Source organism: Cottoperca gobio, chromosome 17 (genome assembly GCF_900634415.1).
Source record: "Cottoperca gobio chromosome 17, fCotGob3.1, whole genome shotgun sequence".
NCBI lineage: Eukaryota > Metazoa > Chordata > Actinopteri > Perciformes > Bovichtidae > Cottoperca > Cottoperca gobio.
Window position 1 is genome coordinate 21,115,006 of NC_041371.1, and position 25,976 is coordinate 21,140,981.

At 39.4% G+C, this 25,976-nt stretch overlaps 2 protein-coding genes across 2 annotated transcripts; both read left to right on the plus strand.

The window, feature by feature from the left end:
- The first annotated feature begins 188 nt into the window (after positions 1-188).
- LOC115022153 (coiled-coil domain-containing protein 39-like) lies at positions 189-24,572 on the plus strand. The gene is made up of 20 exons (XM_029453046.1): positions 189-908; positions 2,715-2,834; positions 2,963-3,109; positions 3,194-3,352; positions 3,468-3,560; positions 4,216-4,344; positions 4,491-4,682; positions 4,796-4,899; positions 6,266-6,398; positions 7,133-7,327; positions 7,901-8,065; positions 8,162-8,299; positions 19,178-19,386; positions 20,434-20,557; positions 20,663-20,822; positions 20,975-21,081; positions 22,334-22,474; positions 22,625-22,804; positions 22,907-22,995; positions 24,259-24,572. Exons 1-20 carry the CDS (start codon positions 807-809, stop codon positions 24,422-24,424), a joined length of 2,853 nt encoding a protein of 950 aa, XP_029308906.1. The 5' UTR covers positions 189-806; the 3' UTR covers positions 24,425-24,572.
- LOC115022151 (coiled-coil domain-containing protein 39-like) lies at positions 11,550-15,669 on the plus strand. Its single transcript, XM_029453045.1, has 6 exons — positions 11,550-11,686; positions 11,825-11,931; positions 13,184-13,324; positions 13,475-13,654; positions 13,757-13,845; positions 15,110-15,669. Exons 3-6 carry the CDS (start codon positions 13,187-13,189, stop codon positions 15,273-15,275), a joined length of 573 nt encoding a protein of 190 aa, XP_029308905.1. The 5' UTR covers positions 11,550-11,686; positions 11,825-11,931; positions 13,184-13,186; the 3' UTR covers positions 15,276-15,669.
- Positions 24,573-25,976: the final 1,404 nt, after the last annotated feature.

Below are 25,976 nucleotides of genomic sequence, written 5' to 3' on the forward strand. Positions count from 1 at the left end.
GTGTTTGTGTATTACAAATCTAAAAGTCATTCTCAGTGACTCCTGGTAAGTGAATACTGTAGATTATGATTTGGGGCCAGTATGATTTCTTTAATAAACCTGAAGAATGTTTTGAGTTAAATTAGGTCAAATGTTCCTCTCATTGCAATACAAATGATGTTTGTTTAATGATTTAGTAGAGAAAATGGTTTATGATTGGCATGTCATTTGCTGAACTAACATTTTATTTCAATGGGCATGTTATAGTTGATCATTCAGTAATGTAGATGGAAATAATCCAGATGCTTTTATAAGTCTGATAATGAGAAATGGATGTTTGGTTTTGGGTATGCCAAATTAACTTAAATACCAAATTTGTTTTTAATACAAAAGTGATTGCTTTGAGGGAGATACCATATGCATGACTTGAAATGGGTTCGTGATGTATCTCTTCTTTTCAACATCTTATGTGTTATACTTCTGCAGTTACCTCTTGGATATTGTCTATGTTGTATGGGTAAAAAACGTCCATGTTGCATGTTTTTGACACTTATTAATTGAATTGAGATGTAAAAATACTTCTGTACATGCTTCTGCAGCACAATGAACTGGATCATTGAGGGGACGTGCTCGCGCTACCTCCTTGTGACAGCATTTTAAGGCACGTGCGGTTGCTATGGGCGATTGACAACAGACAGCGTCTGCTAAAGTTAGCAACAGCGAACTGGATAAAGAAACAACTGCCAGCAGTTTATTATAATACAGCGGAAACAAGTGCACCTTTGAATTACTTGTGTTACTTTGTAGAGGCTGAGTCAAACCGGGAAATGTCGAGCATTAATATGAATACCGTTTTATCTGACATGGGCTGGGATGAGCGCTTTGCTATCCCGGAACTCAACGCTGAAAACAAGGCTTTGATAGAAGAGGTGAGTGGGAGCACACTTATGTTTATTCATGACACCACGAATAACACTGTTTATTTTGGTTACTGTAACGGAGGAACTGATAGTGCTGTGTTTAGTGTGTATTAACCGACAAACTGGGATGTCTGACAGGTAACGGGTTAGAAGTTGTTACGGACCGTCAAACATTACTAACATAACAGGTTTACCGTCTAGCGCTCCACAATGTAGCTCATATCTGCAGGTTTATCCACTTAGGACACCCTATATTATAACGTGGGATATTCGACAACTCATTTCATCAATAACATCAATTTAAAAAAATCCAATTCAATCGTTTTTTTAATTGTTTATAAATGAAACATCATGCAGCGTTGTTAAGAAATGAACACATCTCAGGCACAGCGACTCAGAAGCAACACTGAACAGTGGCAGATATAAGCTCTTAAAATGAGTGAGAATTGGCTCTATGCTAACTATTACAACATGTTTATACATGTTTGCTTAGTTGTCATTTTCTCTTTATTTCTGGCAGTCATGTTTCTCAGTTGTGTACTGAACTGTGGCCAGTGATGCCTGTTTGAACGTTTGTCAAAAGATTTTTTTTTTTCTTCAAAAAAATGAAATCTATAGATTTTAGGTCATGTGGCACTAAGGGTGGGGGGCACATATTAGGTGGGGGGTCTGAGGGCTGAGCATCACATTTGTGCCTTTTCTGCATCCATTCATGGTGGAAGTGTCATGGTACTTCCTGCTTCAGTGGGGCATAGATGCTTAATCTTCCACTCTTTGAGTTTGGGTGTCTTGTTACTATATCGATAGGGTCGGCGACTCTTACAGGAATACAATAAATACTATGAATCAGCTACAATTAATTCAAATTTCTGCTGCATGAGTGCTGACGAAGACCAAAAAGAGGGCACACATATCTATTTTAAAGTCTTTACATTGGTTACCTGTTAGTTTTTGTGTTGATTTTAAAAGTATAGTATTAGTTCATAAGGCACTCACTCCATGCCTCTCAGAAATGCTTTTGGTTTATGATCCATGGAGCCCCCTCAGATCCTGCGGTTCTTCTCTTTTTGCTGTTCCACAAAGCAAAACAAAAATATCTGCTGAAGTTGCTTTCAGCCATTAGTGTTTTTTAATTCTATGGTTTTATTATTCATACTGATTTTATTATCATCTTTATTTTTTATTTTACTGTATTTCGTTATGCCAATACTTTACTGTTGATCATTATGACATTATTCTATTATTTAATCTTATTAACATTTTACTACTTTTAACATCCTAATGTTTGTCAATCGTTCATCAATCACTTTGAAGTGCATTTGATTTGTTCCAAAGATGCTATATAAATACATTTTGAATAGTTGATTAATTACTGTCTGTGCCCTGGGGCCCATTGTGTCACAGGCCATTGTTGTGTCTATGGGTCGTGTTCTAGCAGTTTGTCAAAAAGTCCTCTAATACATGATTCATGTTTTTATCAAATCATGTTGGGTCAAATCCAAAAGCTAACAATCAAAATGTCTTACTACATAGGCTCACATGAGCTTTATCACTAACTATTGTATTATGCTCCACACTGCAACCATATTGTACTAATAACATTTTAAGCATCTAGACCGCATGGCTCTGACACCTGGGTTCACAAGTTTAACGTCGACACATAATGGGCAACAGACGTGTTTCAGCTAAATGGTGAATCTGTTCATGTGTCACAAGACAAATGTTTGTAACTACATGTATTGACGGGAAAACAATGCTGCAGAAATATATGTTGATGATATAATGCTTTTAATCTGATGACTTCCTCGACAACAGATTCGTAAAAAAGAGGCAAAGTCGGTGCAACTGGAAAACAAACTTGAGCGAAAAAAGGATCAGAAGCAGTTGATGGTCGATTATCTCAAAAGTGCTAAACAAGAGCTGGAAAACACAGAGGTTGGAATATCAGAATACGTTGTTTATTTATTCTGTATCAGACCCGTGTGTGTCTCTTCTGGTAATAGGATTATATTCACATGTCAGGGTGTGTTATTCATTTTGATTTTTGATTTTTCTGCTCTCAGGCTCTGTGCTATGCAAAGGAAAGAGAAGGAGAGTTGGAGAAACACCTCACCACCCTCGCAGAAAGGGAGAAAGGTCGCCTGGCACAGGACACCGCTAAGATGGAGAATGACCATAGATCTTTAGCAGAGAGGAGGAACATGCTGGAGGTCTACAACATGTACTTTAAAAATAGAAACAGCAATATTTGTTGGTGCCAACATGTGTTACTTAACCTCTGTTCATACCCTCAGAACCATATCTTCAAGGCCAAACAGAAGCTAGAGGAGTTTAGGAGCCAGATGAACTGGGACCAGCAGACCATGGATTCCTTTTTAGAGGAGTCATCACGCAAAGATGAGGACACAATGGCCATCATTAAGTACGCCCAGCAAGATGAGCAGAGGATCAAGGTGAGGAGAAGAGGGATGTATCAAATAACAGGTGAACACCTTTTCTGTTTTCAGCAGACTAAACTGCTGTTTACAGCTCTGACTCATCCGGATCTAACAGCTTTATAATCTCTAGGCGCTCACTCTGGCCATAGAGAAGAAGACACTGGAGGCAAATGAAAGGCGCAAAGCGCTTGACAAAGAGTTGACTGAGACTATATCTGCACAGGTGAGAAAACAATATACATTAAAAATTTTATATGGCTAATTCTAAATCTTTAAAGGGGACATATCATGAAAAACTCACCTTTTCAGTGCTTGTGCACGTACATGTTGGTGTCTGGAGTGCCAACACACCCACAAACTGAAATAAGACAACACAGTCAGTTGTTTGTGGATGTCTCGCTCAGCAAACGTTGGATTCAACAAGCCATTCAGATTTGGCTTCTTTTCTTATATGTCACATGCAGGATTATTAGAATATACCCCCACCTGAGTATCTCCATCTACGGCTTGAGAACTACTTTTAGGGCACGGTCACACATGCTTGAAAGCAGGCGAGTGACCATTGCGATATTTGCCTGAAAGTTTGCTAAAGTTGAACTCCACACAAAGTGAAGCCATTGTTTTTCGGCCCCTTCGCATCAATGGAAGTGAATGTGAGGCAAATGTTGATTTTCTCTAGCAAGACAATGAGAGCAGACTGGGCTTTGTCTGGAGGGGGACTTAAAATAATGTGTTTTTTAAACAGTAAAGCATTTGAACATGTTCTAGAAGAAACCTAAAATACATATCAACCTGAAAATGAGCATAACACGTCCCCGTACAGCCCCAGACTGTCACAAAGTCTATGAATATACACTTTCCCTCTGCTTTCCGAACAGATTGCTTTGGATAAAACTACAGAAAATTTGCAACAGGCCCATCTGGAGACCCAGCAGCTCATCCACCAGTGGGAAAACACTCTGAAGCAGATGAAGCAGCGAGACGCTGAGATGCAGCAGTGTGCTCTGGTAAAGCCTTTGACACGTCTGCTGATAAAAGACATGCTGACTCAAAAAAATAAATAAACCTCTGATCAATATGAGCCAATGTACGCTGAACGCTACACCTGAGTAATAAGTGTTTGTATTCCTGTGTTGTTCCTTTATTCATCCAGCAACTTGCCCAATCAAAGCAGAACATCAGGGATAGGAACGCCACCATTACAGAGAGGAAGCACCTGCTGGACAATCAGAAGGACAACAACAAGGAAACAGAGAGTAAGATAACCACGGCCAACAGACTGACTGTAAAGCTGCGGCAGGATTTGAAGGAGCAGGAGAATAACTGCAGCAGGGTGAAGGATGAGGTCAGCCTCTCAAAACCTTTAAGCTACCAAACTATTGTTCACTAGAAAATGATGTGCGATCAAAGAATGTTCCAATTTCACCAGAACAAAATTGATTCTCTTGTGTGTTGCAGCTGGATAGTTGCAAAGGCACACTGGGCAGAGCAACCTCCGATGTGGAGTCTGTGACGTGCCACATATCCAGATTGAAGAAAGACCTCCAGGATAACAATGACAAGTCAGTGAAATCTTTCAACACGTGTCTTTATTATTTACCACTGTAACACAGTCTCACTCCCAACTCTTCAAAGACTGTTGGCCAACTAAAACATGCGTCACATTCTCCTGCGTCTACGGGCGCGGCGCCTTTCCCTGCAGGGGGCTTATCTTGAGTTGCAGACCCCCTCCTAACTCGGTATGCTAACCATGGATAAAACCAAAAAAAGATACGTTTCGGAGGAAAATAGTTTAATTCTGCGTGGACAGATACATTTGCTTTCCCTGTCAACGGTGCTGACTTACCTGTGTGCTTCATATGTGGCGAGAAATGAGCAAACAGAAAATGTGATGTTGAAAGAAATGTTGTGGGACATTTGTGAGGCTGTTGTGAATAGTTGAAAAGCCAAAGAAATTATGATGATGATGTGGATGAAAACACACTGAAACGGACATAATTAGGTACAGACTGGTTTACTCTTTTTAAGATATTAGGCTGCAGCTATACGTTTTTTAAATTTCAAAATGGGCTACAGTTTTTATTCATTTAATTTTTATATTGTATTTTTTATTGTTTTGTGTATTTTTATATTATATTCATTTTATTTTATTTTATTCAACAAATATGGAGAGGACTCAAATAGGCTGCATAGTTCTGTGTTTAATTTATTTCAAAGTAGGCCTCAACATGCCGCTGTATTTTATCCTTCTCTTCAAAAGAGTTTGGTGTTTTCCTTTGTTGAAACAGGTAAACATAGCAACAGTTTCTTTTATTGTCATTCTGTCATTTCATAAATGCAACAAATATAGTATAACTATATATACAACTTATAAGCTGTGTTATCAAATATGTTTTGCGGCTCCAGACAAATCTTATTTGGTGGAAGAGGGGGCCAAATGGCTCTTTAGATTGGAAAGGTTGCCGACCCCTGGCTTAGAACATGCAGACAGTCCCTTTCAAAAGAAACTTCCAACATAGGTTTACTTAGTTTTGGGTTTACAATACTTGGTTATGTTGAGGCAACAAAACGATTTGGTTAGGTTTAGGTAGGAACGTTTGTTACGTAAAGTAACTGCAGTTAGTTACGTAACAAAAGTAAGGTAAAATAAGTCACATGGAGTTTTTGTTTCACACGGGACACGAATAGTGATCTCCTGGGGGAAAGTTCTGTGTTTGTTTGACCCATTCATTCACCCAACCCTCCATCGTGGACTTTGTCGCTCTATGAACTGTAGTTCGGATGAGTTTACACTTTGGAGTTAGTTGAAAGCCCGTTTGTCTGATACAGACGCTAAAGTGGGCCTATGTGTGTTGACGCCGAGGGGCACAGACCAGTTTGGCGAGTTGGGAGTAATGCAAGCTCTGTCTGTATATGTGTTTGTTGTAGACTCAAGAAAGCCAGGGCCTATAATGTTGCGCTGGAGCAGAAGCTGGAAGTTGTGACTCAGACAGCCCTTAGTGAGGAGGAGAGAGCCGCACAGATGGACCTCCTCCTCAAAGATGAGGAACACACAATCAAGGTAAGACAATCCTGAACCATGAACTGTTCATTTGCTGCGGTGACAGTGGAAGAGAACTGTTGTTATAACTTTCAGTTGTTTATCTCAAGAACCTTTTGAATCCCAGCACACTCTGATGATTATTTTCTGCTGAAGGAGACAATCAAAATATGACAACTGAAAGAGAAGCATAACATCTGATTTGCTAAAATGTTCATACATTAATCTAGGTTGCCTTGACCTATGACCTATGACTCCTCACACAATAATCTTAAGGCTCAGGAAGAGCTGCAGACACCATACAAACATTAAATAAACAAACAAAAATGACAACATTAACATTACATTTGTATTGTGATCAACAGTTAACATTCTCCTGAAAACATTAGACTTGAAGATCAATTATAGAGGAGACAGTAAAGGACAGTGCTCCTTGCTGTAAAGATATAGATACACTCAATTTAACTAGTGATTAGTACAGCAAATGTGATAGAATTGTACTTTTTTTGTTGGATAACTATTATTATGGTGAGCTCAATAACCAATTCCACCATTATAAATCATTTCATCATGCTAGGTTGAATCTAAATTATTCAAATTTAGAATCAGGTTTATTGCCAAGTAGGTTTTCACATACAAGGTATTTGCTTTGGTATGTTGGTGCATAACATAAACATGCTATCTTACTCAAAATGGTGAAGCTTTGTGCTGTTATACTACTGTGTAACCCTTTTTGGGCCTGTGCTTTGTTTTAGGAGTTGGATGTCCAGCTGCAAGACTGTAGGGAGGAGCTTTTCTGTCGTAAAGAGCGTTTGCAGGTCCTCAAGACAAAAGAGAAGAATTCCATCGCCCAGATTTCGAGGAATAAATCCATCGTCACCGGCCTGGACAGCCAGCTCAGAAAACTGGAGAAGGAATTAATGAGACAGCAGATAACCATGAGTGAACAGGCATGTATAGAGTGATAGGACTGCCATAAAGAATACATCTGGAAATATTAAGAGGAATACATAAGACAAATAATTAAATATAAAATAATAAATACAAGCATTTTCATTTAATCCTTTTGCATGCTAAAGCAATAGGGAAAAGAATAAGGAACAATTAAAGGGATTTATATAAAAAATGTAAATATAAAAAAGATATAAAAGATATACATAAATAAATAAATCTCTATATAAAAAACAATATAAAAATATATATATATATATAAATAAATGAACAAATATATGTTTTGTTATTTGTCTTTATATTTCCACATTTATTTATTTCTCATTATTTTTTAAAATATAATATAAAAATATTTATTATTTTATTTATTCCTCTTCCACAATTTTTTATTTACTTATTTATTATTTTATGTATTTGTCTTTATATTTCCACATTCATTTTCTTATTCTTTTAAATATTTATTATTTGTATGGCATTTCTTTAACTTCTTTAACAGCATTCCCTAGTCTGGTGTTCGACTCTGCAATACCTCACATATTCAGATTTTTCTTTCACTTTCCTGCATTGTGTAGGACTCCCAGATTGCCTCCCTGGATAGAAAACTGGCACGGCTGCAAGGTGAGGTTCACACAGACGAAAAACAAATGCTAGACCTAAAGATCGCTGCGCTGGCCAGAGCCCTACAGGAGAAGAAGGAGACGGCCAACATGCTTACCAACACGCTCAAGGAGTCTGAGGTGAGACTGATTATTACTCACTGTACTATTACGCCTTTTTCACGCACTGAACCTGCAAAAATAATTCCATCTCACACCTGTCATTGTCTCTGGCAGGATGATATTCGTCATTTGAGGAAAGTCGTGGAGAAGTCAGAGTCTCAAAAGAGACATCTGACCGATAAGATCGAGGAGTTCACGCTACTCCGTAACACCAATGAAAAGGAGCTGAAGAGACTCAGGCTCAGGAAACAGGTAACTGATGTCATAGCAGGTATGATGAAATCATGTGAGGACTTACTTTAACTTATTTTTACTTTTACATTTCATTTAGCTGACGCTTTTGTCCAAAGTGACTTACAATAAGTGCAAACAATCATGAGGATACAACTCCGAACAGCAAGAATCTTAAAAGTACATTAGCTTCAAATAAACCAAACGATAGAATAAAATCCCTAACCATTGGCATCAAATTGTGTTTAGGAGATTAAATTAAGTGTTTGATTCAACTTATCTCACTTTTTCTCCATCTTACATATTGCTGAAATAATTATTTGATTGACAGAAAATGAATTGAGGCTCATTCTGGAAACTTTGGATGCAGTGAGAGTAAATAGTGCTTTCAGTTTACAAAGACATTAGACAGAGAAAAACAGCAAATCCTCACATTTGAGATACAGGAACCAGCAAACGTTTGGCATTAGGGACAGCAATGTCAGTCAGTTGGTAGGTCCACCCTTTGGTCCAGACTGAAACTAATCCCATTTGTCAACCTGTTGCCAGCAAACCAGGAAGTTACTTCTCCTGGATAAGAAATAGTCTGGCACATAAACAATAATAACAATTGTTATTGTAAACCCCTGTAAAACTCATCATTGTCATTTTTACACTTTGGTTATTGTACGGATTAAGCTAATGACTAAACTAAGCTAACACGTAGATGTATTACTGAACAGGCCTTCCAGGCACAGGTCAGGGGTCCCACAGGGACAGGAGGCCCCTTGGCCTTCACCTACAAAATGTCACTCAAAGAGACACGTACAAGAGACTCAAAATGACAACAAAGAAACACAAAAAAGACTACAAAGAGACTCAAAACAACTACAAAGAGACTCACAACGACTACAAAGAGACTCAAACCAACTACAAAGAGACTCAAAACAACTACAAAGAGACTCACAACGACTACAAAGAGACTCACAACGACTACAAAGAGACTCAAAACAACTACAAAGAGACTCACAACGACTACAAAGAGATTCAAAACAACTACAAAGACACTCAAAACAACTACAAAGAGACTCAAAACAACTACGAAGAGACTCACAACGACTACAAAGAGACTCAAAACGACTACAAAGAGACTCAAAACAACTACAAAGACACTCAAAACAACTACAAAGAGACTCACAACGACTACAAAGAGATACAAAAATGACTACAAAAAGCAGCAAAAACAATTGAAACAAACAAACTACAAAGACATTCAAAACAACTATGACAAAGAGACACACAACCAGAGAGAAAACAAAACCAACAAGAGGCTAAACATCTATAAAGTATGTGTGTCGTGCTCCTATGTAAGGTGGAGGGACCTTTTGCATGCCTGTGCCCAGGGGCCCGTTGTCTCATAATCCGCCCATGAGCTAACAGGCTGCTGGCTTCAGATACATATTCACTGTACAGACATGAGTTGGATCAAACTCCTCAGCTAACTCTTGACAAGGAACCAATGAGTGTTTCTTTTACCAAAATGTTGAAGTATTCCTTTTAAACAATAAATCGAGCATCCAAATTGTTGTCAGTTATTTTTCTGTTGACTGACAAATCAATGAATTGACCTTCATTCATTTTTCAGCACATTATTTATTGACATTTTATAGAAGAAATTAGTAGTAGCTGACATAGCTGACACTATGTATCTGAAAATGAGCACCATGAAAAAACCATGTGCTATGTTGACCTCACATGTTCCTCATCAGGACAACATGGTGGAGCACAACGTCATGAAGATAGAAGTCAAGCGTATGAGGGATCTGTTGTACAACAAGGCGGGCAGCGTGCTGTCCCTGGAGAAGAGGAAGCTGAAGCTGCAGAAAGCAATAAAGGACAGAGAGGAAGAGGTCAAGGTCTACAGAGACATGCTCGGCCAGCAGCTCAAGATCAGTGAGCAGGAGAAGGCAGAAACTCAGGTAAAAAGTCCAGCTGTGACCCCAAATCTCATTTTCCTGCAGCCGTTGCTCTTTTAACCGTCTATTATCTATCAGGGGTGTCAAACTAATTTTAGTTCAAGGGCCTCATACAGCCCAATTTGATCTTACGTGGGCCGGACCAAACCATTGCATTACAGCCTGTAAATAACACCTCCAACTGTTTCTTTTTCTTTTAGTGTAAAGAAGTAAAGTAAATTCTGAAAGCATTCGCAATTACTGAACAATCCATTTACAAAACAGATGATGAGCAGCCGGAGATGTCTAAAGACAAATAAGTGAAATTTCCACAATATGCCTCAGTTTCCACATTCAGTGAATATGGCCAGTTAAACAACATCTATAATGTCCTCACTGTCCTCAATTGCACGATCCAAAATCCTATCTGCGACAGAGTTTCTCTTCAGGCAAAAAGCTGTCGCTTGTCGGGGGACAAGATTCCTGCAGCCTTCAGCGTGCACGTCTTCAAAACTCACCCTCAGAGTATTCTTTGATGCTGATGCTATTTCGTTAGCAATAAGGTAGTTAGCTTTCACAGCTGCATATTCTGATCTCTCGGCTACAACCGCAGACTGACTGCTGTTTCCTCAAACCTGCCAACAATTCAGTATATCTTCTCAAAGTTCTTGTATTTTTCACCTGATAGTGTTGGCGGAAAAACATTCAAATGGGGGGGACAGTCTGGAACCACATGCGATTTTAGGGGAACCAAATATATTAGGCACAACCACCCCATAGGTCTGGTTCTAACAAACGCAAGAATATTCAGTGTTAACTTACACTTTATCGCTGCCCATTATGTGGGGTGAAAAATGTTTGAAATATTTGCCACAGTTAGAGGTGCAGAAGGGGTCCAGGCTTAATATTACGGGGGTCCAGTCCTGGCCCTCAGGCCGTATGTTTGACACTCCTGGTGTGTATGGTCAGAGAGATAAAACGTTGTGTTTCATGTCATACTTGCATGATTTTGAGAACATTTTTACAACAACAAAAAAAGATGACCTTATTAAGCGATTGATTCTGTGTCAGTGCTGAACTGAATGAGAAACTGTCCAAGATCGACATGATGAAGAAACGCTTTGAGGTTGTGACGCTTTCAATGGCAGCTCCTGAGGGGGAAGAGGAGAAATCGCAGACTTACTATATCACAAAGGTAAGAGGTCTTTAAGACCCCCCCAGGTTACAAACAGAGTCTGTTGAAGCTTACAGCTCAGATTTGTTCCGGCACTTTGAATCACTTTTGTGTGTTTTTTATTAGGCTGCACAAGAGAAAGAGGAGCTCAAGCGTAAGGGAGACAGTCTGGATGCTAAAATCCGCAAGATGGAGCTGGAAAACAGAGCTCTGGAGAACACCATTCAGTTGTTCAACAACAGTAACTCAACATTTCGCAAATCCCTCAACAAAGTCAATGAATCCAGTACGTGTGACCAGGTAGACTGAATGAAACTAAACAACTTTCTCAACAGGGATCATCAGCAGGAAGTGATTTATGTTTGTTTTTTTTGTCAGTTAAAACCAGTAGAGCTGCTATGACTGGTCACAAAGTCATTACGACTTTTTTTGTTTTAGGTCCAGAGTACAAGGAAAGACTGAAGCTGGGAGAGCAGCTAAGGGCGGCTGAAGAGAAGCTGAAGTACAAGAAAAGACAAGTCCAAGAGCTCCAGCAGGACTTACAGGTTATTCAGAGAATACAACAACTCTTGGTCATAAAAGCAAAGAAACGAGATTAAAACAATACAACAGGACACATACTACTAAACAGAAGCAATACCTAGACCAAGACTAAGGACATAACATGAATAAATAATCAAATAAAAATGTATGATGAAAATAATAAGATGAAATACTAAAACACAAGGATATAGTTGTTGGTCAGTCTGCAGGCTGATCAGTCGTTCAGGGATACATATCTACTCCACATATATACTCCAAAAAGGGTCCCACATCTTGCAACATGTTCTCAGGGAACCCTTCTTTTGTTTCACATCATTCGTTCCAGTTTGACAAAATGACTTCCCATATCCATATGTGAAGGAGGTATTGGAGATTGCCTCTCGGGAAGAGGTCAGCCTACAATTTAAACATGTTATTGTCAACAACATTGTTTTGTTTGTTTCCCCACATTCATCACTACGGTAGTGAACGTCCGGATTGTGGATTCCAAGGAGAGTAGATAAGAAGGGTTTGTTGTAAGCTAACAAAAACACAACAATGCTTAGTTTCAGGTGTTTATACACTAATGAAAACATAGTTATGAATATTATATTCCATTTCTGCCAATAAATCCCCCTAAATCCTACACAGTGGACCTTTAGTGCTAACTTCCAGTGACTTTATATATATGAGTACAAGGAGAAATGTGTTTTTCAGAGTCAGCAGTGTGTATGCAGTTGGAAATATCTTTGTATGCTTACCTAACTGATGTTATTTCATTGTTTGTTTAATTTTAGGCACATTTTCTTTGTGACATATAATTCAAAAACATCCCAGTTTACAAGTAAACTGCGTTTTAATCTAGTGTATATACTTATATATTCCACTTCTTCTTTTACTATCCACTCTAGATAGGTTATACTAGCAAGTTAGCGGCAAAAAACTAAAACAAAACCGCTCTGAATAGAAATCCTTTGTATTGCAAACATTTTTATTGTATTACAGCCCAAAGCAGTTTATACTGAAACTGTAACCTTTATTGGCACTGCAGATGGCAAAAAATGAAAGCAGGAAATGCAAGAAATGGATAAGATCTCTGGTCTGCTTTCTTTTTTTGCCATTTGCAATGATCTTCTTTGTAAAGGCGTGTTTCCTTCATTTCTGTCTCTCCTCTTCAGTATTATACATAATAACTTATAAACTCGCTCAGAAACTCCATCTATCTGACTCATCCAGTGTGTGTGTGTGTGTGTGTGTGTGTGTCTCCATTTCCAGGACATGAACAATACCTTGGAGAGTCTGCTGCATGACGAGCAGGTGGAGAAACACAAAATAGAGCACAAACAGTCGCTCATCAGTAAACTGAACAAAGAGATCTCTTCACAGCAGGAGAAGGTTGTCAGAGCCACAAAGCAGGTTTGATATCTACCTGTTCCACTTCTTTTCTAAGCACTGGGTGTGAGAAGTAAATTAATTATGAATGTTGTGTGTATATACAGTACAGGTATCCAAACATTTAATAGCTGTAACCATAATCACATTTTAATTCTGTGTGGTCCTCCACAGTGCTCGAAGCTGACAAAAGAGATCCGCTCAGCAAAAAGCACCAACACCGAGACTTTTGAGGAGAAGGACATTAAGCTGAGGGAGCTGAAAGAATTCAATAAGAGTATCAACAAGATGCTGAATGAAACCATGGAGGACAAACCTGACCTCAGATCAGTGTTGGAGAAATACTTCCTGCAGGTATAAAACAATTAGCCATGACAGGCTGTACATTACCGTCATTTATGAGATGCAAGTTCAAATATGAACTTAACTTTGAGGTCGTTTTTGTTTCTCTCTCAGGCCAATCTGTCTCTTCCTTCTCCGTCTTCCACTCCTTCCAGCCATCGGAGCTCCAATATGAGCTCTGCCCGCAGCTCTGCCTCTCTTAGGTCAGACCTGGTCCCTTCTGACCCTCTCCCCCCTGCCACCCCTACCATACATCCATTTTTGTCTTTTGTTTTTAAGGGGGGGTAGCAGTTCGACAGTGTATGCCACATTGAAGTGGTATACATCAGCTGAAAGCTGCGATCCTAAAGATCAATTTGAGATGCAGCTGTGTCAAGTTTTTCTCGTCATAAATATGCAATAATCATTGTGTTTTGAATACGGGCCTATTCTAATGTTACATAAGTATATAAGGCCTTAGAACATTATGATGGACCAGGCTCAACTATGTCTCATAAGTTGTTGATACCATTTGTAACTGCTATGGGGACGAACTGGGCTCATTGAATCCACAAGAGTCTCAGCTTTCTAGTCATACCTGCTTTGTGCAAGTCCAATGCTGTTTAGGGACCAAAGTATGCAGAAAGATTAAAATACAAAATCTTTAGAATACGCGAAAATAACACATTTTTACTGCATGGATAAAACTACTTGTTCTTTTTTTACCCCAAACTGCATGTGATTAGCATAAAGTGGGCATGTCTGAAAAGGGAAACCTTATGGGTATCCATAGAACCCATTTTTATTAAGCTATTTTAGGGTGTGCGGCAGGCCCGCCGTCAGAGTCAAAGGTCAGGGTCAAAGGTCAGGGTCAAAGGGTACAGATGACAGCAGCCCAAGGCCCAGGAGGGGTCCATTCAAAGATGTTAATAATGCTACATTGTGAACAACAAATATGTTTTGAAATGGGCAGGAGAGCCAATTAATGTTAGCGATTAGCTGTTAGCTGTTAGCTGTTAGCTGTTAGCAGCCGGTGGGCAGCAGAGTCCTGCTTGCTAATTAACGATGCTAACAGTTAACTTTAACGGAGCGAGGTTCCATTTAGTTGCATTATGTTGCTCTATGCAGTAACCAGCCCAACGAGTCCAAAATACAGACCAACGGCTAATAAAACCAGCCCAATAACAGAACTCAAAATATGTAAGACATGGTGGCGTCCTAGGGAAGTTTAAAAGGTTACTAAAACCTCTTCTCCAGAAAAGGAGATAGTTGAAGTTAGCAAAAATATTTAGGGCTTGTTGTCAGATAGTCATGAGTTTGAACTGATCATAAAAGTGTGAATGAGGAAAATAATTGAATACTGCTCTTGTCAATGGAACACAACTTCAGCTGAGGAGGACTTCATATGTCACCCTGTGTACTTCTATCAGGCCAAAGATAACCGTTCTTCCTCTGGATCTTTATGGTGTTGTTTCCTGTCTGTTGTAGGTCTCCTGCGTCCTCAGCCAGCAGCAGCCCCAGGGCGTCTGCCCTTCACTCCCCCGTGCTGAAGACTGTGGAACTGGGCTTGGATCTGACCGTGACCTCCCCTCCTCTCACCACCTCCAGACGTTCTAGCTCTGCGAGCAGCAGCAGAAAGTTGAAGAACCCATAGTGTTTATTATCATTCTTTAGTTACTGCTGTGAATAGAGAGCAAGAGACAGAGCATTACACTATATAGTTATATAGCTGCACAGAACAACTGTCTCATCAATTCTGAAAGTGGCATAATTTTAATGCATCAATAAATCTGTTATGTGTGTTATGTGTAAACTTTGTTCTTTTGACTTTGTGGTTATTATATTTATTCATGTATATCTAAAAACTAGATGCGCCCACGATGTGTTGACGGACTTTTTATTTTAAAAAAGAAACATGATTCTTGTTTTTCTTCCTGTTTTTGTTTTTATGTTAAACATTTTTTAAATAAAAGTAGCGGACAAAGCTTGGAACTACTGTTTGCGCACATCAGAGATTGCAGAAGCATTAAACTAAATATTTCATTTGGTTTTCTTTTATCTTTCTTACCTGCTTTAGAAACTCCCTCTAAGTCTTCTTTAAAACAGTTGACCTATTGTTGTTTATTGCCACACCTTCTCCGTTAGGATATACTTCCTTGTACAGGACAGAAGTAGTCAGAGACTCTGTGGGAGCCGAGGGAACACTTTACAGACTTCACTTGTTTTTTGGACTAAAGCTCCAACATGCTGCTGCTGATCCTGTTTGCTGGATGTTTGGTCTCATGTGCTGACCAGATAGGTGAGTACACAGGCTGTAATCTAAAGGAGCTCCTTACTGTTAACTACATTTATTGAGCAGAAGTTTGTAGTGAGAAGTTCTGTCTAGATTTAAAATGGTGTTTAATTTCTCTAAATGTTTCCCCAGCGCCCACCACCTCCTTAAACCCAGAGAGCCGTCTTCCCTTTAAAGAGATAAACTTTGGTAAACACATTATCAGCTCGCACAATGTCATTCAACTTGATGTCTAACACCATTTTAATGAGTTTCTCTTTACAGGTCCCACAGTGGCATACCTCGTGGTAGGTGTTAGGTCCTCTCTGGACCTGAATGAAAAAGAAGCAGGTGCAGTGGTGTATCAGGTAGCTCACTGACCTTGTTCTGTCTTCACAAATCCACATTCATGTGCAATTATGTCTTTAATTTCTATGATAAAAACATTCATAAAAAAGCAATTCCGTATTGATTGTGCGATCTGATATGATGTGTGCAGAATACAATCTGATGACAGTTATTGACTGAACATAATGTGTTTAAAATGATTTGTGTCTTTCAGCTCAGAAATTTGATATGGTCGTTCAAAGAAGATGTGAGATTCAGTATTAGAGTGAAGAAAGTCACCAGAGTTGGAATTGTGCCAAGATCTTCCGTTACTGACACTGACACTGTGGATAATATGGAGTATTACGGCCAGACATTCAAGGAGGAAGATTTCGGAAGTCGGAATGTCGTGGAATGAAGTCGAACTTTCAGTATCTGCGCTGACGCTAGTGTAATTTGATGTATTATAAAAAACAATTCTAACTTTTTACTCGACATTTTTACTTTTTCCCTCAAAATGGTTTTTCAACTTTATTCTAAATATATTGACTTAACTCTCGAAATGCAAAATAAAAAAAATCTTCCACCCTTTACTTCCCCCCTTATGCCTGGCCCTAATACAGTAGGATAAGGAGGATACCACCGCTGAGGGCAAAATGTTAACTGAGTTTGATTGACAAAATGTAATTGTGGAAGACTGTAGATCTGAGATGATAAAGGTACACTTACCGCATTGCTTTGATTGCTCAAAGAGAGGTATGTAAAAATAGATAATGCTGCACAGTGTTTCCCCTACCATTGTCTTGTTGCAGTGCCCCCCCCCCAACGGAGCCCAGCGCCCTGCCTGAAATTCAAGGTGTTTTTTTTCTTTTTCTCGGATTAATAAAATAAATATATATTTTTTATTCACAACTCACTTTTCACATTGACAGATGCTCTTTTATTAAATAAACTAAACGCTTATGTTATTGATCTAATTGATGTGCACGTTTCAGTTTGTACTGTCTACTTTGCGCATTCACATTCTCTCCTTCGCTCCGTTTTGCGAAGGGCGGGGCTTCGCAGCTGACACACACGCACACACACGTGCGCACACACCTACAAGTGCACACACACTTACAGAGCGGAAGAAAGGAGAGGGGAGAACTAAATAGAAACCGCGCCACGCACGCGCACACAATCTCCCCGCGCCACGCACGCAAACCACCCACCAGGTGAATAAGTACAAAAAGCTAGTGGGGTTTGTGTAGAGTCAACTCTGACTCGACTTTCATTGTGATCTCAACCTCACATCTGTAAAGTTTCGTGGCTGCTTGTTGCACGTTGTGACGCACGGTTTGCATGTTGTCAAAGAAAAACCTGTCCACTTATCAAAACCAGTTTGAATGGCGTGAGTGGCAGCAATAATAGAACAGAACATAATGAAGATGATACTCTCTGACAATAGACTGCATGTTTGTGTGAGTAAAAAAAGAAGAAGGTGCCATTAAATTTTTTTAAACTATTTTTTGAAATGCTTTTGCTGAATCAATAAGTTTCCACCACGTCTTGTGTAGCTCAAGAAATGTTTTCACTGAGCCAAAGGGGCACTCCCTGTTATTTAAAAATAATACACATACAAAGGTTTTAAAAAGGTGTAGAATAAAAGTATTGCTTTTCCTAAATGATTTTATGATTGTGAAGTCCTTTTTAAACAAACAGACGGTTATCGCCCGGTTTCGCTCCGGTACTAATCCCAAGGGCTGACAAGCCGCGCCGAGGCGGCCACTACTCTTCTTGTCCCGTGAACTAAAGCTGAGGTTTGATAGTTGACTAACTGTCCATTAAATATGCAGGTTGTGCATCGAACTGGCAACCGCAGTGTTCTGACGTGAAGGAGAGGGAGAGAGATTCTTTCGGGCTTCGCCTTATGGAGAAATGAATTGGCACAAATTGGGGACACATTTTGTCTTAATACTAAAGTTAATAAAGTTTTCATTAAAAATTTGCCTCGACTGTATCGAGCATAAAAGACATTTGACATATTTAGAATATTTGTGTTCCTTCTGTGAATTAGAAGAAACTCTTTGAAATGTGTTTGTAAACTTGTCTGTAAAACTCTGAAAACAATTTCAGGATAAAGACATTTTAATATGTTTCGACTACAAAGAGACTCAAAACAACTACAAAGAGTCTCAAAACAACTACAAAGAGACTCACAACGACTACAAAGAGACTCAAACAACTACAAAGAGACTCAAAACAACTACAAAGAGACTCAAAACAACTACAAAGAGACTCAAAACAACTACAAAGAGACTCACAACGACTACAAAGAGACTCAAACAACTACAAAGACACTCAAAACAACTACAAAGAGACTCACAACAACTACAAAGAGACTCACAACGACTACAAAGAGATACAAAAATGACTACAAAAAGCAGCAAAAACAATTGAAACAAACAAACTACAAAGACATTCAAAACAACTATGACAAAGAGACACACAACCAGAGAGAAAACAAAACCAACAAGAGGCTAAACATCTATAAAGTATGTGTGTCGTGCTCCTATGTAAGGTGGAGGGACCTTTTGCATGCCTGTGCCCAGGGGCCCGTTGTCTCATAATCCGCCCATGAGCTAACAGGCTGCTGGCTTCAGATACATATTCACTGTACAGACATGAGTTGGATCAAACTCCTCAGCTAACTCTTGACAAGGAACCAATGAGTGTTTCTTTTACCAAAATGTTGAAGTATTCCTTTTAAACAATAAATCGAGCATCCAAATTGTTGTCAGTTATTTTTCTGTTGACTGACAAATCAATGAATTGACCTTCATTCATTTTTCAGCACATTATTTATTGACATTTTATAGAAGAAATTAGTAGTAGCTGACATAGCTGACACTATGTATCTGAAAATGAGCACCATGAAAAAACCATGTGCTATGTTGACCTCACATGTTCCTCATCAGGACAACATGGTGGAGCACAACGTCATGAAGATAGAAGTCAAGCGTATGAGGGATCTGTTGTACAACAAGGCGGGCAGCGTGCTGTCCCTGGAGAAGAGGAAGCTGAAGCTGCAGAAAGCAATAAAGGACAGAGAGGAAGAGGTCAAGGTCTACAGAGACATGCTCGGCCAGCAGCTCAAGATCAGTGAGCAGGAGAGGCAGAAACTCAGGTAAAAAGTCCAGCTGTGACCCCAAATCTCATTTTCCTGCAGCCGTTGCTCTTTTAACCGTCTATTATCTATCAGGGGTGTCAAACTAATTTTAGTTCAAGGGCCTCATACAGCCCAATTTGATCTTACGTGGGCCGGACCAAACCATTGCATTACAGCCTGTAAATAACACCTCCAACTGTTTCTTTTTCTTTTAGTGTAAAGAAGTAAAGTAAATTCTGAAAGCATTCGCAATTACTGAACAATCCATTTACAAAACAGATGATGAGCAGCCGGAGATGTCTAAAGACAAATAAGTGAAATTTCCACAATATGCCTCAGTTTCCACATTCAGTGAATATGGCCAGTTAAACAACATCTATAATGTCCTCACTGTCCTCAATTGCACGATCCAAAATCCTATCTGCGACAGAGTTTCTCTTCAGGCAAAAAGCTGTCGCTTGTCGGGGGACAAGATTCCTGCAGCCTTCAGCGTGCACGTCTTCAAAACTCACCCTCAGAGTATTCTTTGATGCTGATGCTATTTCGTTAGCAATAAGGTAGTTAGCTTTCACAGCTGCATATTCTGATCTCTCGGCTACAACCGCAGACTGACTGCTGTTTCCTCAAACCTGCCAACAATTCAGTATATCTTCTCAAAGTTCTTGTATTTTTCACCTGATAGTGTTGGCGGAAAAACATTCAAATGGGGGGGACAGTCTGGAACCACATGCGATTTTAGGGGAACCAAATATATTAGGCACAACCACCCCATAGGTCTGGTTCTAACAAACGCAAGAATATTCAGTGTTAACTTACACTTTATCGCTGCCCATTATGTGGGGTGAAAAATTTTTGAAATATTTGCCACAGTTAGAGGTGCAGAAGGGGTCCAGGCTTAATATTACGGGGGTCCAGTCCTGGCCCTCAGGCCGTATGTTTGACACTCCTGGTGTGTATGGTCAGAGAGATAAAACGTTGTGTTTCATGTCATACTTGCATGATTTTGAGAACATTTTTACAACAACAAAAAAAGATGACCTTATTAAGCGATTGATTCTGTGTCAGTGCTGAACTGAATGAGAAACTGTCCAAGATCGACATGATGAAGAAACGCTTTGAGGTTGTGACGCTTTCAATGGCAGCTCCTGAGGGGGAAGAGGAGAAATCGCAGACTTACTATATCACAAAGGTAAGAGGTCTTTAAGACCCCCCCAGGTTACAAACAGAGTCTGTTGAAGCTTACAGCTCAGATTTGTTCCGGCACTTTGAATCACTTTTGTGTGTTTTTTATTAGGCTGCACAAGAGAAAGAGGAGCTCAAGCGTAAGGGAGACAGTCTGGATGCTAAAATCCGCAAGATGGAGCTGGAAAACAGAGCTCTGGAGAACACCATTCAGTTGTTCAACAACAGTAACTCAACATTTCGCAAATCCCTCAACAAAGTCAATGAATCCAGTACGTGTGACCAGGTAGACTGAATGAAACTAAACAACTTTCTCAACAGGGATCATCAGCAGGAAGTGATTTATGTTTGTTTTTTTTGTCAGTTAAAACCAGTAGAGCTGCTATGACTGGTCACAAAGTCATTACGACTTTTTTTGTTTTAGGTCCAGAGTACAAGGAAAGACTGAAGCTGGGAGAGCAGCTAAGGGCGGCTGAAGAGAAGCTGAAGTACAAGAAAAGACAAGTCCAAGAGCTCCAGCAGGACTTACAGGTTATTCAGAGAATACAACAACTCTTGGTCATAAAAGCAAAGAAACGAGATTAAAACAATACAACAGGACACATACTACTAAACAGAAGCAATACCTAGACCAAGACTAAGGACATAACATGAATAAATAATCAAATAAAAATGTATGATGAAAATAATAAGATGAAATACTAAAACACAAGGATATAGTTGTTGGTCAGTCTGCAGGCTGATCAGTCGTTCAGGGATACATATCTACTCCACATATATACTCCAAAAAGGGTCCCACATCTTGCAACATGTTCTCAGGGAACCCTTCTTTTGTTTCACATCATTCGTTCCAGTTTGACAAAATGACTTCCCATATCCATATGTGAAGGAGGTATTGGAGATTGCCTCTCGGGAAGAGGTCAGCCTACAATTTAAACATGTTATTGTCAACAACATTGTTTTGTTTGTTTCCCCACATTCATCACTACGGTAGTGAACGTCCGGATTGTGGATTCCAAGGAGAGTAGATAAGAAGGGTTTGTTGTAAGCTAACAAAAACACAACAATGCTTAGTTTCAGGTGTTTATACACTAATGAAAACATAGTTATGAATATTATATTCCATTTCTGCCAATAAATCCCCCTAAATCCTACACAGTGGACCTTTAGTGCTAACTTCCAGTGACTTTATATATATGAGTACAAGGAGAAATGTGTTTTTCAGAGTCAGCAGTGTGTATGCAGTTGGAAATATCTTTGTATGCTTACCTAACTGATGTTATTTCATTGTTTGTTTAATTTTAGGCACATTTTCTTTGTGACATATAATTCAAAAACATCCCAGTTTACAAGTAAACTGCGTTTTAATCTAGTGTATATACTTATATATTCCACTTCTTCTTTTACTATCCACTCTAGATAGGTTATACTAGCAAGTTAGCGGCAAAAAACTAAAACAAAACCGCTCTGAATAGAAATCCTTTGTATTGCAAACATTTTTATTGTATTACAGCCCAAAGCAGTTTATACTGAAACTGTAACCTTTATTGGCACTGCAGATGGCAAAAAATGAAAGCAGGAAATGCAAGAAATGGAAAAGATCTCTGGTCTGCTTTCTTTTTTTGCCATTTGCAATGATCTTCTTTGTAAAGGCGTGTTTCCTTCATTTCTGTCTCTCCTCTTCAGTATTATACATAATAACTTATAAACTCGCTCAGAAACTCCATCTATCTGACTCATCCAGTGTGTGTGTGTGTGTGTGTGTGTGTGTCTCCATTTCCAGGACATGAACAATACCTTGGAGAGTCTGCTGCATGACGAGCAGGTGGAGAAACACAAAATAGAGCACAAACAGTCGCTCATCAGTAAACTGAACAAAGAGATCTCTTCACAGCAGGAGAAGGTTGTCAGAGCCACAAAGCAGGTTTGATATCTACCTGTTCCACTTCTTTTCTAAGCACTGGGTGTGAGAAGTAAATTAATTATGAATGTTGTGTGTATATACAGTACAGGTATCCAAATATTTAATAGCTGTAACCATAATCACATTTTAATTCTGTGTGGTCCTCCACAGTGCTCGAAGCTGACAAAAGAGATCCGCTCAGCAAAAAGCACCAACACCGAGACTTTTGAGGAGAAGGACATTAAGCTGAGGGAGCTGAAAGAATTCAATAAGAGTATCAACAAGATGCTGAATGAAACCATGGAGGACAAACCTGACCTCAGATCAGTGTTGGAGAAATACTTCCTGCAGGTATAAAACAATTAGCCATGACAGGCTGTACATTACCGTCATTTATGAGATGCAAGTTCAAATATGAACTTAACTTTGAGGTCGTTTTTGTTTCTCTCTCAGGCCAATCTGTCTCTTCCTTCTCCGTCTTCCACTCCTTCCAGCCATCGGAGCTCCAATATGAGCTCTGCCCGCAGCTCTGCCTCTCTTAGGTCAGACCTGGTCCCTTCTGACCCTCTCCCCCCTGCCACCCCTACCATACATCCATTTTTGTCTTTTGTTTTTAAGGGGGGTAGCAGTTCGACAGTGTATGCCACATTGAAGTGGTATACATCAGCTGAAAGCTGCGATCCTAAAGATCAATTTGAGATGCAGCTGTGTCAAGTTTTTCTCGTCATAAATATGCAATAATCATTGTGTTTTGAATACGGGCCTATTCTAATGTTACATAAGTATATAAGGCCTTAGAACATTATGATGGACCAGGCTCAACTATGTCTCATAAGTTGTTGATACCATTTGTAACTGCTATGGGGACGAACTGGGCTCATTGAATCCACAAGAGTCTCAGCTTTCTAGTCATACCTGCTTTGTGCAAGTCCAATGCTGTTTAGGGACCAAAGTATGCAGAAAGATTAAAATACAAAATCTTTAGAATACGCGAAAATAACACATTTTTACTGCATGGATAAAACTACTTGTTCTTTTTTTACCCCAAACTGCATGTGATTAGCATAAAGTGGGCATGTCTGAAAAGGGAAACCTTATGGGTATCCATAGAACCCATTTTTATTAAGCTATTTTAGGGTGTGCGGCAGGCCCGCCGTCAGAGTCAAAGGTCAGGGTCAAAGGTCAGGGTCAAAGGGTACAGATGACAGCAGCCCAAGGCCCAGGAGGGGTCCATTCAAAGATGTTAATAATGCTACATTGTGAACAACAAATATGTTTTGAAATGGGCAGGAGAGCCAATTAATGTTAGCGATTAGCTGTTAGCTGTTAGCTGTTAGCTGTTAGCAGCCGGTGGGCAGCAGAGTCCTGCTTGCTAATTAACGATGCTAACAGTTAACTTTAACGGAGCGAGGTTCCATTTAGTTGCATTATGTTGCTCTATGCAGTAACCAGCCCAACGAGTCCAAAATACAGACCAACGGCTAATAAAACCAGCCCAATAACAGAACTCAAAATATGTAAGACATGGTGGCGTCCTAGGGAAGTTTAAAAGGTTACTAAAACCTCTTCTCCAGAAAAGGAGATAGTTGAAGTTAGCAAAAATATTTAGGGCTTGTTGTCAGATAGTCATGAGTTTGAACTGATCATAAAAGTGTGAATGAGGAAAATAATTGAATACTGCTCTTGTCAATGGAACACAACTTCAGCTGAGGAGGACTTCATATGTCACCCTGTGTACTTCTATCAGGCCAAAGATAACCGTTCTTCCTCTGGATCTTTATGGTGTTGTTTCCTGTCTGTTGTAGGTCTCCTGCGTCCTCAGCCAGCAGCAGCCCCAGGGCGTCTGCCCTTCACTCCCCCGTGCTGAAGACTGTGGAACTGGGCTTGGATCTGACCGTGACCTCCCCTCCTCTCACCACCTCCAGACGTTCTAGCTCTGCGAGCAGCAGCAGAAAGTTGAAGAACCCATAGTGTTTATTATCATTCTTTAGTTACTGCTGTGAATAGAGAGCAAGAGACAGAGCATTACACTATATAGTTATATAGCTGCACAGAACAACTGTCTCATCAATTCTGAAAGTGGCATAATTTTAATGCATCAATAAATCTGTTATGTGTGTTATGTGTAAACTTTGTTCTTTTGACTTTGTGGTTATTATATTTATTCATGTATATCTAAAAACTAGATGCGCCCACGATGTGTTGACGGACTTTTTATTTTAAAAAAGAAACATGATTCTTGTTTTTCTTCCTGTTTTTGTTTTTATGTTAAACATTTTTTAAATAAAAGTAGCGGACAAAGCTTGGAACTACTGTTTGCGCACATCAGAGATTGCAGAAGCATTAAACTAAATATTTCATTTGGTTTTCTTTTATCTTTCTTACCTGCTTTAGAAACTCCCTCTAAGTCTTCTTTAAAACAGTTGACCTATTGTTGTTTATTGCCACACCTTCTCCGTTAGGATATACTTCCTTGTACAGGACAGAAGTAGTCAGAGACTCTGTGGGAGCCGAGGGAACACTTTACAGACTTCACTTGTTTTTTGGACTAAAGCTCCAACATGCTGCTGCTGATCCTGTTTGCTGGATGTTTGGTCTCATGTGCTGCCCAGATAGGTGAGTACACAGGCTGTAATCTAAAGGAGCTCCTTACTGTTAACTACATTTATTGAGCAGAAGTTTGTAGTGAGAAGTTCTGTCTAGATTTAAAATGGTGTTTAATTTCTCTAAATGTTTCCCCAGCGCCCACCACCTCCTTAAACCCAGAGAGCCGTCTTCCCTTTAAAGAGATAAACTTTGGTAAACACATTATCAGCTCGCACAATGTCATTCAACTTGATGTCTAACACCATTTTAATGAGTTTCTCTTTACAGGTCCCACAGTGGCATACCTCGTGGTAGGTGTTAGGTCCTCTCTGGACCTGAATGAAAAAGAAGCAGGTGCAGTGGTGTATCAGGTAGCTCACTGACCTTGTTCTGTCTTCACAAATCCACATTCATGTGCAATTATGTCTTTAATTTCTATGATAAAAACATTCATAAAAAAGCAATTCCGTATTGATTGTGCGATCTGATATGATGTGTGCAGAATACAATCTGATGACAGTTATTGACTGAACATAATGTGTTTAAAATGATTTGTGTCTTTCAGCTCAGAAATTTGATATGGTCGTTCAAAGAAGATGTGAGATTCAGTATTAGAGTGAAGAAAGTCACCAGAGTTGGAATTGTGCCAAGATCTTCCGTTACTGACACTGACACTGTGGATAATATGGAGTATTACGGCCAGACATTCAAGGAGGAAGATTTCGGAAGTCGGAATGTCGTGGAATGAAGTCGAACTTTCAGTATCTGCGCTGACGCTAGTGTAATTTGATGTATTATAAAAAACAATTCTAACTTTTTACTCGACATTTTTACTTTTTCCCTCAAAATGGTTTTTCAACTTTATTCTAAATATATTGACTTAACTCTCGAAATGCAAAATAAAAAAAATCTTCCACCCTTTACTTCCCCCCTTATG

What these genes read in the sequence shown, in the direction of transcription:
- LOC115022153 (XM_029453046.1), top strand. Translation starts at nt 807, where the DNA reads ATGTCGAGCATTAATATGAATACCGTTTTATCTGACATGGGCTGGGAT. An exon ending in ACAAGGCTTTGATAGAAGAG is followed by an intron (nt 909 to 2,714) that starts GTGAGTGGGAGC and finishes CCTCGACAACAG; the next exon opens with ATTCGTAAAAAAGAGGCAAA. An exon ending in AGACTTACTATATCACAAAG is followed by an intron (nt 20,558 to 20,662) that starts GTAAGAGGTCTT and finishes GTTTTTTATTAG; the next exon opens with GCTGCACAAGAGAAAGAGGA.
- LOC115022151 (XM_029453045.1), top strand. Translation starts at nt 13,187, where the DNA reads ATGAACAATACCTTGGAGAGTCTGCTGCATGACGAGCAGGTGGAGAAA. An exon ending in TTGTCAGAGCCACAAAGCAG is followed by an intron (nt 13,325 to 13,474) that starts GTTTGATATCTA and finishes GGTCCTCCACAG; the next exon opens with TGCTCGAAGCTGACAAAAGA. An exon ending in TGGAGAAATACTTCCTGCAG is followed by an intron (nt 13,655 to 13,756) that starts GTATAAAACAAT and finishes TTTCTCTCTCAG; the next exon opens with GCCAATCTGTCTCTTCCTTC.